Here is a 12,861-nt window from a genome sequence, read left to right as displayed (position 1 = left end):
AGATTCTCCACATCGACCATTATACCAGAGGTAGAGGTTGGTATTGCCTCTAAAATGGCCCATAGCACTTTTGCCCTAGACCCGTACGAGTTAGTCAGAAAAGGATAAGGGGGATACCCTGGTATATCACAAATTCGAAAATGAACTATTGCCGGCTGGCCAAACGAAGAGATTCTCCACGTGGGCAATGCTACCAGAGGAAGAGGTACTTATTGCCTTTAAAAATGGCCCATAGCACTTATACCCTAGACCCGTACGAGTTTGTCAGTAGAGGGTTCAAAGGGGGGATATGGTATCCCGGATACAACGAATTCGAACTGAACTATTGCCGGCTGGCCAAACTAAGAGATTCTCCACATCGACCATTATACCAGAGGTAGAGGTTGGTATTGCCTCTAAAATGGTCCATAGCACTTATGCCCTAGACCCGTACGAGTTAGTCAGAAAAGGATAAGGGGGGTACCATGGTATATCACAAATTCGAAAATGAACTATTGCCGGCTGGCCAAACGAAGAGATTCTCCACGTGGGCAATGCTACCAGAGGAAGAGGTACTTATTGCCCTTAAAATGGCCCATAGCACTTATACCCTAGACCCGTACGAGTTTGTCAGTAGAGGGTTCAAAGGGGGGGGATATGGTATCTCGGATACAACGAATTCGAACTGAACTATTGCCGGCTGGCCAAACTAAGAGATTCTCCACATCGACCATTATACCAGAGGTAGAGGTTGGTATTGCCTCTAAAATGGCCCATAGCACTTTTGCCCTAGACCCGTACGAGTTAGTCAGAAAAGGATAAGGGGGATACCCTGGTATATCACAAATTCGAAAATGAACTATTGCCGGCTGGCCAAACGAAGAGATTCTCCACGTGGGCAATGCTACCAGAGGAAGAGGTACTTATTGCCTTTAAAATGGCCCATAGCACTTATACCCTAGACCCGTACGAGTTTGTCAGTAGAGGGTTCAAAGGGGGGATATGGTATCCCGGATACAACGAATTCGAACTGAACTATTGCCGGCTGGCCAAACTAAGAGATTCTCCACATCGACCATTATACCAGAGGTAGAGGTTGGTATTGCCTCTAAAATGGTCCATAGCACTTATGCCCTAGACCCGTACGAGTTAGTCAGAAAAGGATAAGGGGGGTACCATGGTATATCACAAATTCGAAAATGAACTATTGCCGGCTGGCCAAACGAAGAGATTCTCCACGTGGGCAATGCTACCAGAGGAAGAGGTACTTATTGCCCTTAAAATGGCCCATAGCACTTATACCCTAGACCCGTACGAGTTTGTCAGTAGAGGGTTCTGTCGAGGCTAACTTCTAATATCGTATATAGAAAACAATACAACCATACAGTTTGACGTTTACTTCATTATAACAACAGCTAAGGCCACGTCGCACACTGACGTCAACCCTAGATACATAACGGTAAATTGCGACGTCTTGACTCCCGCGGTATTCTCGACATTCTCCGGGCGGCGAAAAGTAAATATCAAAATTTAAATTACAATCAAGAAAAAAAAATTAAAATTACTGTCTCTTAATTTCAAAACTTAAACTTAAAACTTTAGCACAGTCACTAGCTTCCAGACTAGTTATCTTTCGGTTCACAATGAGTCTATTTCGATAATTAACAGTGTCTATATTTTCCGCGCACCTGTTCACATAGTCAAATAATTGGTTTTGCACTTAGCCAATTAAATCAAGCATATTCGTAAAAGTCCATGATAAATCTGAACAGTTAATAGGTTACGCATTATTTTGTCCATTTTTTAATATTTTCCCTGGCTCTTGTGGCTGCTTCTCGGTTTGGCAATATCCGGCTTGTGGTCGCACTTGGTTCTTTCTTCTGTCGAGCTTCTTCGTCCTTTGATGTTTCGATGTCTGTACAAAGTTCAAGGGGATACAACTTGACGATCGGACGTGATGTGGTTCCAGTTTTGGTTCGAATAATAGCGGAACGAACTAGTCCATCATTTCCTTTGGTTAGGTTTTCCACAATCCCGGTTTTCCACATTATTCTTCTGTTTTCATCATGAATCTGAACAATATCGCCTGTTCTGATTATAGTGGAATTGTTTCCCGTTTTCTTGTGGAATTCACGCAATGACGTCAAATACTCTGTTTTCCATCTGTTCCAGAATTGTTGTAAGAGTAATGATTGTCTTTGAACACGTTTGATAAACTTTGTTTTGTTCATAAATGTCTCATTAAACATGTCAATTTCACGAGTATCCATGTACGGTAATGTATTTATCCTACGTCCATAAAGAAGATGAGCTGGCGTAAGTGGTTGAAGATCCTCCGGGTCTGAAGACACATATGTTAAGGGTCGATCATTTAAGACGGATTCTATCTCTGTAACGATTGTCTGAAGAGTCTCTAAATTTACAAGTGATTTTCCTAGTACTTTTTTCAGATTCGTTTTCGTCATTCCAATAAGACGCTCCCACCATCCACCAAACCATGGAGCACGTTTAGGGATGAAAAACCAGTCGATTCCTTGTGCTGATAATGTCTCTTTTAACTTTTTTGAATTACAAAGTTGTTTGATGTCTTCTGACGCGGATACAAAAGTAGAACCATTGTCTGTCATAACTACTTTTGGTAAAGATTTTCTGCTTGAAAAGCGCCGAAAAGCTTGTAAAAATGTTTCTTCTGACAAATTTGTAACGACTTCAAGGTGTATCGCTCTAGTAGAGGCACAAGTGAATAAACATATGTAGACTTTTTTTATGACATTTTCGGTATCTTTTACTTGTAATGCGCCTGTGAAATCTATCCCTGTAGCTGTAAAAGGCTCAGCTTCTTGTAGTCGAATTTTAGGCAATGGCGGCGGATCCGGTGCTGCATATGGTTGTCCAACAACCTTCCTACAAGTAACACATTTCCTGAGTGTTTTTCGAACAAACTGTCGGATAGCGGGTATCCAAAAACTTTGTCTTAGATGTACGATTGTGGCATTTACTCCGGAATGACAAATTTTTTCATGGGCATTTAATACAATAAGTTTAGAAATTGTATGATCGTTAGGTAAGATATACGGAAATTTAGTTGACTCCGATAAGGGCGCATTCTGGATTCTTCCTCCACATCTGATGATGTTCCTGTCGTCAAGAAATAATCTTAATTGTCTGATTCTCGGTAAACTGTTCCGTGATTTACTGTTATACTTCAATGCGTTATATTCCGTAGCAAAAGCCGTTTCCTGACAATTTCGAATCCACAACTCAACAGATTTGGATAATTCACTTGGTTTTAAATGTTCTAGTGTCCTTAAACTCTTTTCAATTCTACAGTTTTCTATAAACCGTAGTACATATGACGTGATACGTAACAATTTCTGGTACGACGAATAACGTTCAATATCAATAATAAAGTTAATTCCAAATTGACAAACTGAATCGTCCTTTGATTGGCTAATACATGTACTTTCATTTTCTGTTAACAAAACTGATAAAGACGTATCGATTGATGTTGATTTTGGGTATGTTGAACTGTCTGTTAACCAATGCGGACCTTTAATCCATAATTTGCTGTTTGTGTATTGTTCGGCCGTTATCCCTCGTGTTACTAGATCAGCTGGGTTATCGCTTGTAGGGCAATACTTCCATTCCCATGATGTTGTCAATTCGTTTATTTCATTCACACGATTTTGTATGAAACGTTTTAATGTCTTTGTTGACTTAAGCCAGTGTAAAACAATCTGGCTATCCGACCAAAACGTGATGTTTTCGCACTCCAACGTTGATTGAAGGTGTTTAGCTAAGCGTGCTCCGATTACGGCTGCCATTAACTCAAGTTGTGGGAGTGTCAGTTCCTTTAACGGAGCTACTCGTGACTTTGCCATTACAAGTGCTGTCTCTTCTCCATTACATATATATCCTACCGCACCATATGCCTTTGTACTTGCGTCAACAAATATGTGAAGACTGTGTTGTGTTGATCCTGTAGTCTCAGTGAAATAATATCGAGGAAATACTGTTTGTGTAGCGGTCTCAATATTCTCGCGTATACCGATCCATTGGTTACATATGTCTCCTTCTATTATACTGTCCCATTGTAATCCAAGTTTCCATATTTCTTGCAACAAAATTTTAGCCGTTATAGTCACTGGACTCAGTAATCCTAGCGGATCGTAAATTCCTGACGAATATCTCAATATTTCTCGTTTAGTTACAAGTTTTGTCGTACTTTCTTCCTTGCATTTGTGTGGATAGAAAAGATAATCTGTGTTACTATTCCATCTCATTCCCAATACTTTCGTGTCTGTGTCCGTGTCTAAAACAGTCTGAGATACTGCTTGTTGTCGTACCTTTATGCTGTTCGAATTCCAAGACCTCAAATTAAATCCTGCCTTACTCATCATTTGCCTTGCTTGCTCAAAGAAGTTCAAAGCGTCACTCTCTCTGTCAATGCTAGTCAAAATGTTATCCACATATAAATCACGTTCAAGCATTCTTGCGGTATTACTGTTGGTTTGCTGTAAATGTTTTAAGAGAGTAGCGCTCAAGATAAATGGTGAGCAAGTTGCTCCAAATAGTACCACTTTAAATCTATACGTCATTAACGGACTGGTTACGTCTGATGGGTTACTTAACCATAGAAATCGTGTTACATCTCGGTCGTCTTTGTTGAGTCCTACATGTAAAAAAGCCTTCTCAATGTCGGTAGTGATAGCATATCGATGAAGTCTAAATCTTACCAAGATCTTTGATAAGTCGTTTAACTCTGGAGGAGTCTTCATTAAGCAATCATTCAGACTAGGTTGATTTTGATACATCTTACAACTGCAGTCATACACTATGCGTATTGGTGTTGTACTGGAATCTTTCTTAACAACGGCATGGTGTGGTATATAATGTACCTTGTTAATTGTCGGTTCTAATTCATCAACTCTCTCAATAAATCCGCGAAGTTCCTGTTCCTTTATAATATCTCCGTATTTCTTTAACATGGTCGCATCTTTGCCTATTCTTCTGATAACATTTTCCGTTCTCCTTTTTGCGACATCATAATTTGACGGTAATTCTTCGTAATCTTGTTTCCATGGTAATTTCGCCGAATACCTATCTCCTAGAAATTCAATTGATGACTCCTGATAGTCTTTCAAATAATTTGTCTCTTTCTCTTGATTTTCGGATGAATCTATGCCTATCGATTCAAGTTTCCAGAACGCTTCCAAGTTAAATTCTTCTGATTTGTGCGAAACTAGTAAGTTAAAGATGCCAGCTGTCGTAGACGAACGTGCTATACCTGACTGTAAGGGTCCTGATAGCAAATACCCAAGCTTTGATCTTACCGCGGTCGGTCCATCTCCTCGTATAACCTCGTCTTCAATAAAATCCCAATAATAGTCGGCACCAATAAGTAAAGAAATTTCAAAGGAATCTTCTTTGGTAACTGGATGAGCGAGTCTCAATCCTTTTAGATAGTTCATATCTCGGTTAACGTTGTGCATGTGATTCTGAAGTGGGACTGCTATTGTAGGTACAATTAGAACTTCAATTGGAAATTTACGTCTATTTCCTGTTTCAATATGTACGGTGGATTTACGTAGTTCTCTCGTGCTAGTGTTGTCCTTTCCAAATGCCGATAGGTGTACAACTTCAACTCCTTCAGTTTTCAAATTCAATTTTTTCGCTAGATCATCTGTTAAAAAAGATCTTTGTGCACCTTCATCAAATAAAATATTCGTATCCGTACATATACTACCTGACCATACAGGAGCTACAGCCGTCTTCAATAGTACAGTTGTGCGCATCTGTGTCGATGAATGTAAAATGTTCGTATCTTCCTTGTTTTCAGTAGTATTGATGAGACTTACAGATGTAGATTGATTCTGACTTTGATTATTCTGTATATCTGGGTTGTTTTGAGTTTCCCTGTTACCATGGTTACTTACATTACATAAGCTGGAATGATGTCTCTTGTCACAGTGTCTACACGTTCTTTTAGATTTACACTCATTAGCATGATGATTTCCTAAACAATTAAAGCACAAATTGTCTCGTTTGACTATAGATATGCGGGATTTAGGATCACTAACCTTGGTACAGTATGTTGGTGGATGTATGTCTTTACAAAAAACACATGGTCTCTCCTTAATATTCCGGGGCTGGCTTTTCTTCGCGTTGTGTGTTGTGTTTCCTTGTGGTGAATTATTTCCTGTGTGAAATGTACTTATAGATGAGTTTGCAAACTGGTGGTCTATAGAATCAAGATAAGTACCTGTATTTTGTCCTGCCTCCATGATTTGAATTTCGTTCAGTATACTCTTCCTCAAATCATTCAAATTCCAACTTGACGGTCCGTGTTGTCTTGCTAGGTTTTGGCGTATTTCTGCGGGCAACTTGTTCAGAATAACGGGTATCAGTAGTGAACCATAAGTGTCTGTAGTCTGTCCGAGTGACTCTAGACCTCGTACGTAAGTTTCAGTTTTGTCATAATAATTGCGGAGGCTTACTAAAGTATAAATTGGCGGCGAAATCTCAAGTAGAGCTTGCATGTATGTTTGTATTATAGTATGTATCTGTCCATACCTCTCTTGTAACAACGAAATAGCTTTGCCGTAATTAGTGTTTGTCATAGAAAAACCTGATACGGTCTGAAACGCTTCTCCCTGTAGCAGTGACTTTAAGTAGTTAAACTTCTGTACGTCGCTGAGTGTTGGATTTGTGTGAATAGATGTCTCATATGAATCCCAAAAGGATTGCCAATCTAAAATATTCCCTTTAAAAGTAGGCAAGTTCAACTTTGGTAATTTGTGGTACTGATTATTTGTGCTAGAAGACGAATGTAAACTTGGAATATGCATAGACGGGTTCGTAGTAGGAATAATCTCTGATATAGCGGGGTTACTTGTATAAAACGAGGCTGCATTCGATTGTACATGAGATGTCGACGTGAAACAATTGGCGTGCGGGTTCAATTGAGAGGAGTCGCTTGCGGGTATACTGTTTGCTGTAGGTGAAATCAAGGTATGCATGGGTGTATCAGAGGGAGTAACGTTACTAGCTTGAAAAACGGTAGTATTGACGGGTAAATTATGACTTTTCGACTGGGAAGGATTAATGAGTTTTCTAATTTGACGAATTTTTGAATCTAAATCGAACATGTACTCATCTGTTTGTTGAATTTCATCCACCACGTCTTCATCCGAGCTTGCGTCCACAATTTTATCATTCAGATCTTTAAGAATATCCCTTTTCTGTAACATGGAATCTAAAATAGCTGTGACGTCCTCAATTTCTATCTCGGAAGTGTCTCGTATGTCTCCAAAATTCTTCCAAAGTCTTGTAATTGCTCCTTTATGTCCGGAACGAATGGCTTTCAGTTTTGTATCCATTTTCCCTTTTGGTCACGGCACCATAAATGTCGAGGCTAACTTCTAATATCGTATATAGAAAACAATACAACCATACAGTTTGACGTTTACTTCATTATAACAACAGCTAAGGCCACGTCGCACACTGACGTCAACCCTAGATACATAACGGTAAATTGCGACGTCTTGACTCCCGCGGTATTCTCGACAGGTTCAAAGGGGGGATATGGTATCTCGGATACAACGAATTCGAACTGAACTATTGCCGGCTGGCCAAACTAAGAGATTCTCCACATCGACCATTATACCAGAGGTAGAGGTTGGTATTGCCTCTAAAATGGCCCATAGCACTTTTGCCCTAGACCCGTACGAGTTAGTCAGAAAAGGATAAGGGGGATACCCTGGTATATCACAAATTCGAAAATGAACTATTGCCGGCTGGCCAAACGAAGAGATTCTCCACGTGGGCAATGCTACCAGAGGAAGAGGTACTTATTGCCTTTAAAATGGCCCATAGCACTTATACCCTAGACCCGTACGAGTTTGTCAGTAGAGGGTTCAAAGGGGGGATATGGTATCCCGGATACAACGAATTCGAACTGAACTATTGCCGGCTGGCCAAACTAAGAGATTCTCCACATCGACCATTATACCAGAGGTAGAGGTTGGTATTGCCTCTAAAATGGTCCATAGCACTTATGCCCTAGACCCGTACGAGTTAGTCAGAAAAGGATAAGGGGGGTACCATGGTATATCACAAATTCGAAAATGAACTATTGCCGGCTGGCCAAACGAAGAGATTCTCCACGTGGGCAATGCTACCAGAGGAAGAGGTACTTATTGCCCTTAAAATGGCCCATAGCACTTATACCCTAGACCCGTACGAGTTTGTCAGTAGAGGGTTCAAAGGGGGGATATGGTATCTCGGATACAACGAATTCGAACTGAACTATTGCCGGCTGGCCAAACTAAGAGATTCTCCACATCGACCATTATACCAGAGGTAGAGGTTGGTATTGCCTCTAAAATGGCCCATAGCACTTTTGCCCTAGACCCGTACGAGTTAGTCAGAAAAGGATAAGGGGGATACCCTGGTATATCACAAATTCGAAAATGAACTATTGCCGGCTGGCCAAACGAAGAGATTCTCCACGTGGGCAATGCTACCAGAGGAAGAGGTACTTATTGCCTTTAAAATGGCCCATAGCACTTATACCCTAGACCCGTACGAGTTTGTCAGTAGAGGGTTCAAAGGGGGGATATGGTATCCCGGATACAACGAATTCGAACTGAACTATTGCCGGCTGGCCAAACTAAGAGATTCTCCACATCGACCATTATACCAGAGGTAGAGGTTGGTATTGCCTCTAAAATGGTCCATAGCACTTATGCCCTAGACCCGTACGAGTTAGTCAGAAAAGGATAAGGGGGGTACCATGGTATATCACAAATTCGAAAATGAACTATTGCCGGCTGGCCAAACGAAGAGATTCTCCACGTGGGCAATGCTACCAGAGGAAGAGGTACTTATTGCCCTTAAAATGGCCCATAGCACTTATACCCTAGACCCGTACGAGTTTGTCAGTAGAGGGTTCAAAGGGGGGATATGGTATCTCGGATACAACGAATTCGAACTGAACTATTGCCGGCTGGCCAAACTAAGAGATTCTCCACATCGACCATTATACCAGAGGTAGAGGTTGGTATTGCCTCTAAAATGGCCCATAGCACTTTTGCCCTAGACCCGTACGAGTTAGTCAGAAAAGGATAAGGGGGATACCCTGGTATATCACAAATTCGAAAATGAACTATTGCCGGCTGGCCAAACGAAGAGATTCTCCACGTGGGCAATGCTACCAGAGGAAGAGGTACTTATTGCCTTTAAAATGGCCCATAGCACTTATACCCTAGACCCGTACGAGTTTGTCAGTAGAGGGTTCAAAGGGGGGATATGGTATCCCGGATACAACGAATTCGAACTGAACTATTGCCGGCTGGCCAAACTAAGAGATTCTCCACATCGACCATTATACCAGAGGTAGAGGTTGGTATTGCCTCTAAAATGGCCCATAGCACTTTTGCCCTAGACCCGTACGAGTTAGTCAGAAAAGGATAAGGGGGATACCCTGGTATATCACAAATTCGAAAATGAACTATTGCCGGCTGGCCAAACGAAGAGATTCTCCACGTGGGCAATGCTACCAGAGGAAGAGGTACTTATTGCCTTTAAAATGGCCCATAGCACTTATACCCTAGACCCGTACGAGTTTGTCAGTAGAGGGTTCAAAGGGGGGATATGGTATCCCGGATACAACGAATTCGAACTGAACTATTGCCGGCTGGCCAAACTAAGAGATTCTCCACATCGACCATTATACCAGAGGTAGAGGTTGGTATTGCCTCTAAAATGGTCCATAGCACTTATGCCCTAGACCCGTACGAGTTAGTCAGAAAAGGATAAGGGGGGTACCATGGTATATCACAAATTCGAAAATGAACTATTGCCGGCTGGCCAAACGAAGAGATTCTCCACGTGGGCAATGCTACCAGAGGAAGAGGTACTTATTGCCCTTAAAATGGCCCATAGCACTTATACCCTAGACCCGTACGAGTTTGTCAGTAGAGGGTTCAAAGGGGGGATATGGTATCTCGGATACAACGAATTCGAACTGAACTATTGCCGGCTGGCCAAACTAAGAGATTCTCCACATCGACCATTATACCAGAGGTAGAGGTTGGTATTGCCTCTAAAATGGCCCATAGCACTTTTGCCCTAGACCCGTACGAGTTAGTCAGAAAAGGATAAGGGGGATACCCTGGTATATCACAAATTCGAAAATGAACTATTGCCGGCTGGCCAAACGAAGAGATTCTCCACGTGGGCAATGCTACCAGAGGAAGAGGTACTTATTGCCTTTAAAATGGCCCATAGCACTTATACCCTAGACCCGTACGAGTTTGTCAGTAGAGGGTTCAAAGGGGGGATATGGTATCCCGGATACAACGAATTCGAACTGAACTATTGCCGGCTGGCCAAACTAAGAGATTCTCCACATCGACCATTATACCAGAGGTAGAGGTTGGTATTGCCTCTAAAATGGTCCATAGCACTTATGCCCTAGACCCGTACGAGTTAGTCAGAAAAGGATAAGGGGGGTACCATGGTATATCACAAATTCGAAAATGAACTATTGCCGGCTGGCCAAACGAAGAGATTCTCCACGTGGGCAATGCTACCAGAGGAAGAGGTACTTATTGCCCTTAAAATGGCCCATAGCACTTATACCCTAGACCCGTACGAGTTTGTCAGTAGAGGGTTCAAAGGGGGGATATGGTATCTCGGATACAACGAATTCGAACTGAACTATTGCCGGCTGGCCAAACTAAGAGATTCTCCACATCGACCATTATACCAGAGGTAGAGGTTGGTATTGCCTCTAAAATGGCCCATAGCACTTTTGCCCTAGACCCGTACGAGTTAGTCAGAAAAGGATAAGGGGGATACCCTGGTATATCACAAATTCGAAAATGAACTATTGCCGGCTGGCCAAACGAAGAGATTCTCCACGTGGGCAATGCTACCAGAGGAAGAGGTACTTATTGCCTTTAAAATGGCCCATAGCACTTATACCCTAGACCCGTACGAGTTTGTCAGTAGAGGGTTCAAAGGGGGGATATGGTATCCCGGATACAACGAATTCGAACTGAACTATTGCCGGCTGGCCAAACTAAGAGATTCTCCACATCGACCATTATACCAGAGGTAGAGGTTGGTATTGCCTCTAAAATGGTCCATAGCACTTATGCCCTAGACCCGTACGAGTTAGTCAGAAAAGGATAAGGGGGGTACCATGGTATATCACAAATTCGAAAATGAACTATTGCCGGCTGGCCAAACGAAGAGATTCTCCACGTGGGCAATGCTACCAGAGGAAGAGGTACTTATTGCCCTTAAAATGGCCCATAGCACTTATACCCTAGACCCGTACGAGTTTGTCAGTAGAGGGTTCAAAGGGGGGATATGGTATCTCGGATACAACGAATTCGAACTGAACTATTGCCGGCTGGCCAAACTAAGAGATTCTCCACATCGACCATTATACCAGAGGTAGAGGTTGGTATTGCCTCTAAAATGGCCCATAGCACTTTTGCCCTAGACCCGTACGAGTTAGTCAGAAAAGGATAAGGGGGATACCCTGGTATATCACAAATTCGAAAATGAACTATTGCCGGCTGGCCAAACGAAGAGATTCTCCACGTGGGCAATGCTACCAGAGGAAGAGGTACTTATTGCCTTTAAAATGGCCCATAGCACTTATACCCTAGACCCGTACGAGTTTGTCAGTAGAGGGTTCAAAGGGGGGATATGGTATCCCGGATACAACGAATTCGAACTGAACTGGCTCAATATCTTTAATTGTTTTTCCATAGGCGATAATGGTAACGTTTTTTCCTGTAGCTCAGTCCATATTGTAAACTTGGATATGTATGATAGCTTGTTTCGAAGCTGTGACATTTTCACATATGTGGTTAAATTTTCGGGGTACGAAGTGAGATTACTTTTTCCGTAAATTAGCAAACCCCGAACATCCTTTTGTGATGCGGCTCCTTGTGGTAAAATATCCCCTTTTTAACACAATAAGTTCTTTGAAAATTTAATACTTTGAACACATTCAATAGCTCCATAGTTTTTACACATTTATTCTATGTTCCTCTACTTTCCTAATCACCACAAATAATTAAGTTCAGTCATTTGTTAAAAATAGAAACATGTCCAATATCACTACACAGAGATTTTTTCTTTACACGTGACTTTTGAGTTCCTCATTTCAAGGCGCATTAGGGATGTTGTCCCATATTGCAATCCATAGTTCTGATTTTTCCAAATACTTTTATGTGATCTTCATCGGTATGACATTCTGAATAAATCTGTGTATTTTTGTCCATTTCTGAAAAAAAATAATGTTGTTTCAGCACTATAAGGCAATGACACTTTTATCGTTATATTTATTTATTTTGAATACAAAGTGTATGCATAATTAATTTCTAACAGTATACCTTCACTAGTCAAAAGAAGGACAAAACATCTGAATGTAACCTTAAAATACAACACACAGACCCTGTTAAAGCATTCAATAAAATTTTCTGGTGCCTAAAAGTGCATTTTGACAGAGAAATTATGCAAAAATGAAGATTTCATAAAAAAAACACCAAAATACTTAATTATTCTAGCCGGTGGAAACCTGGTATTTTATACTGTAGAAACCACTATAAACTACTGTAAAAGTCATTTGAATCATATAATTAGAGTGCGATGAAGTGCAAATTTTCAAAACTTGGTTCTTTCACATAATTGTATTTGAGAAAAAATGTTTTTTACATGTATTTCAGTGAAAATCTTTTATCAGTGAGATATCGGCATGAGGTTTTTAAAGGAAACATTGTGACATCACACGTAATATGGCGTCATTAAATAACGACATATCAAAATAATGCTAATTATAGTTTGCAGTGTTACATGAGG

General features: G+C 41.1%; 2 protein-coding genes across 2 annotated transcripts; both read right to left on the bottom strand.

The window, feature by feature from the left end:
- Positions 1 to 1,766: 1,766 nt before the first annotated feature.
- Positions 1,767 to 2,606, bottom strand: LOC139505123 (uncharacterized). The gene has a single exon (XM_071294930.1). It carries the CDS (start codon positions 2,604 to 2,606, stop codon positions 1,767 to 1,769), a length of 840 nt encoding a protein of 279 aa, XP_071151031.1.
- A 780-nt stretch (positions 2,607 to 3,386) lies between these two features.
- LOC139505122 (uncharacterized) lies at positions 3,387 to 7,488 on the bottom strand (the record flags this gene model as incomplete). The annotated part of the gene is given in 1 exon segment (XM_071294929.1): positions 3,387 to 7,488. A coding segment is annotated over 1 exon segment (3,972 nt), but the record flags the coding sequence as incomplete, so codon positions are not given.
- Between the last annotated feature and the right edge of the window lie 5,373 nt (positions 7,489 to 12,861).

The sequence above is a fragment of the Mytilus edulis genome, unplaced genomic scaffold, assembly GCF_963676685.1.
Source record: "Mytilus edulis unplaced genomic scaffold, xbMytEdul2.2 SCAFFOLD_403, whole genome shotgun sequence".
NCBI classification, from domain to species: domain Eukaryota; kingdom Metazoa; phylum Mollusca; class Bivalvia; order Mytilida; family Mytilidae; genus Mytilus; species Mytilus edulis.
The sequence above is the reverse complement of the archived record's forward strand: the minus strand, read 5'-3'. Positions and strand labels throughout refer to the sequence as shown.

What these genes read in the sequence shown, in the direction of transcription:
- LOC139505123 (XM_071294930.1), bottom strand. Translation starts at nt 2,606, where the DNA reads ATGACAGACAATGGTTCTACTTTTGTATCCGCGTCAGAAGACATCAAA.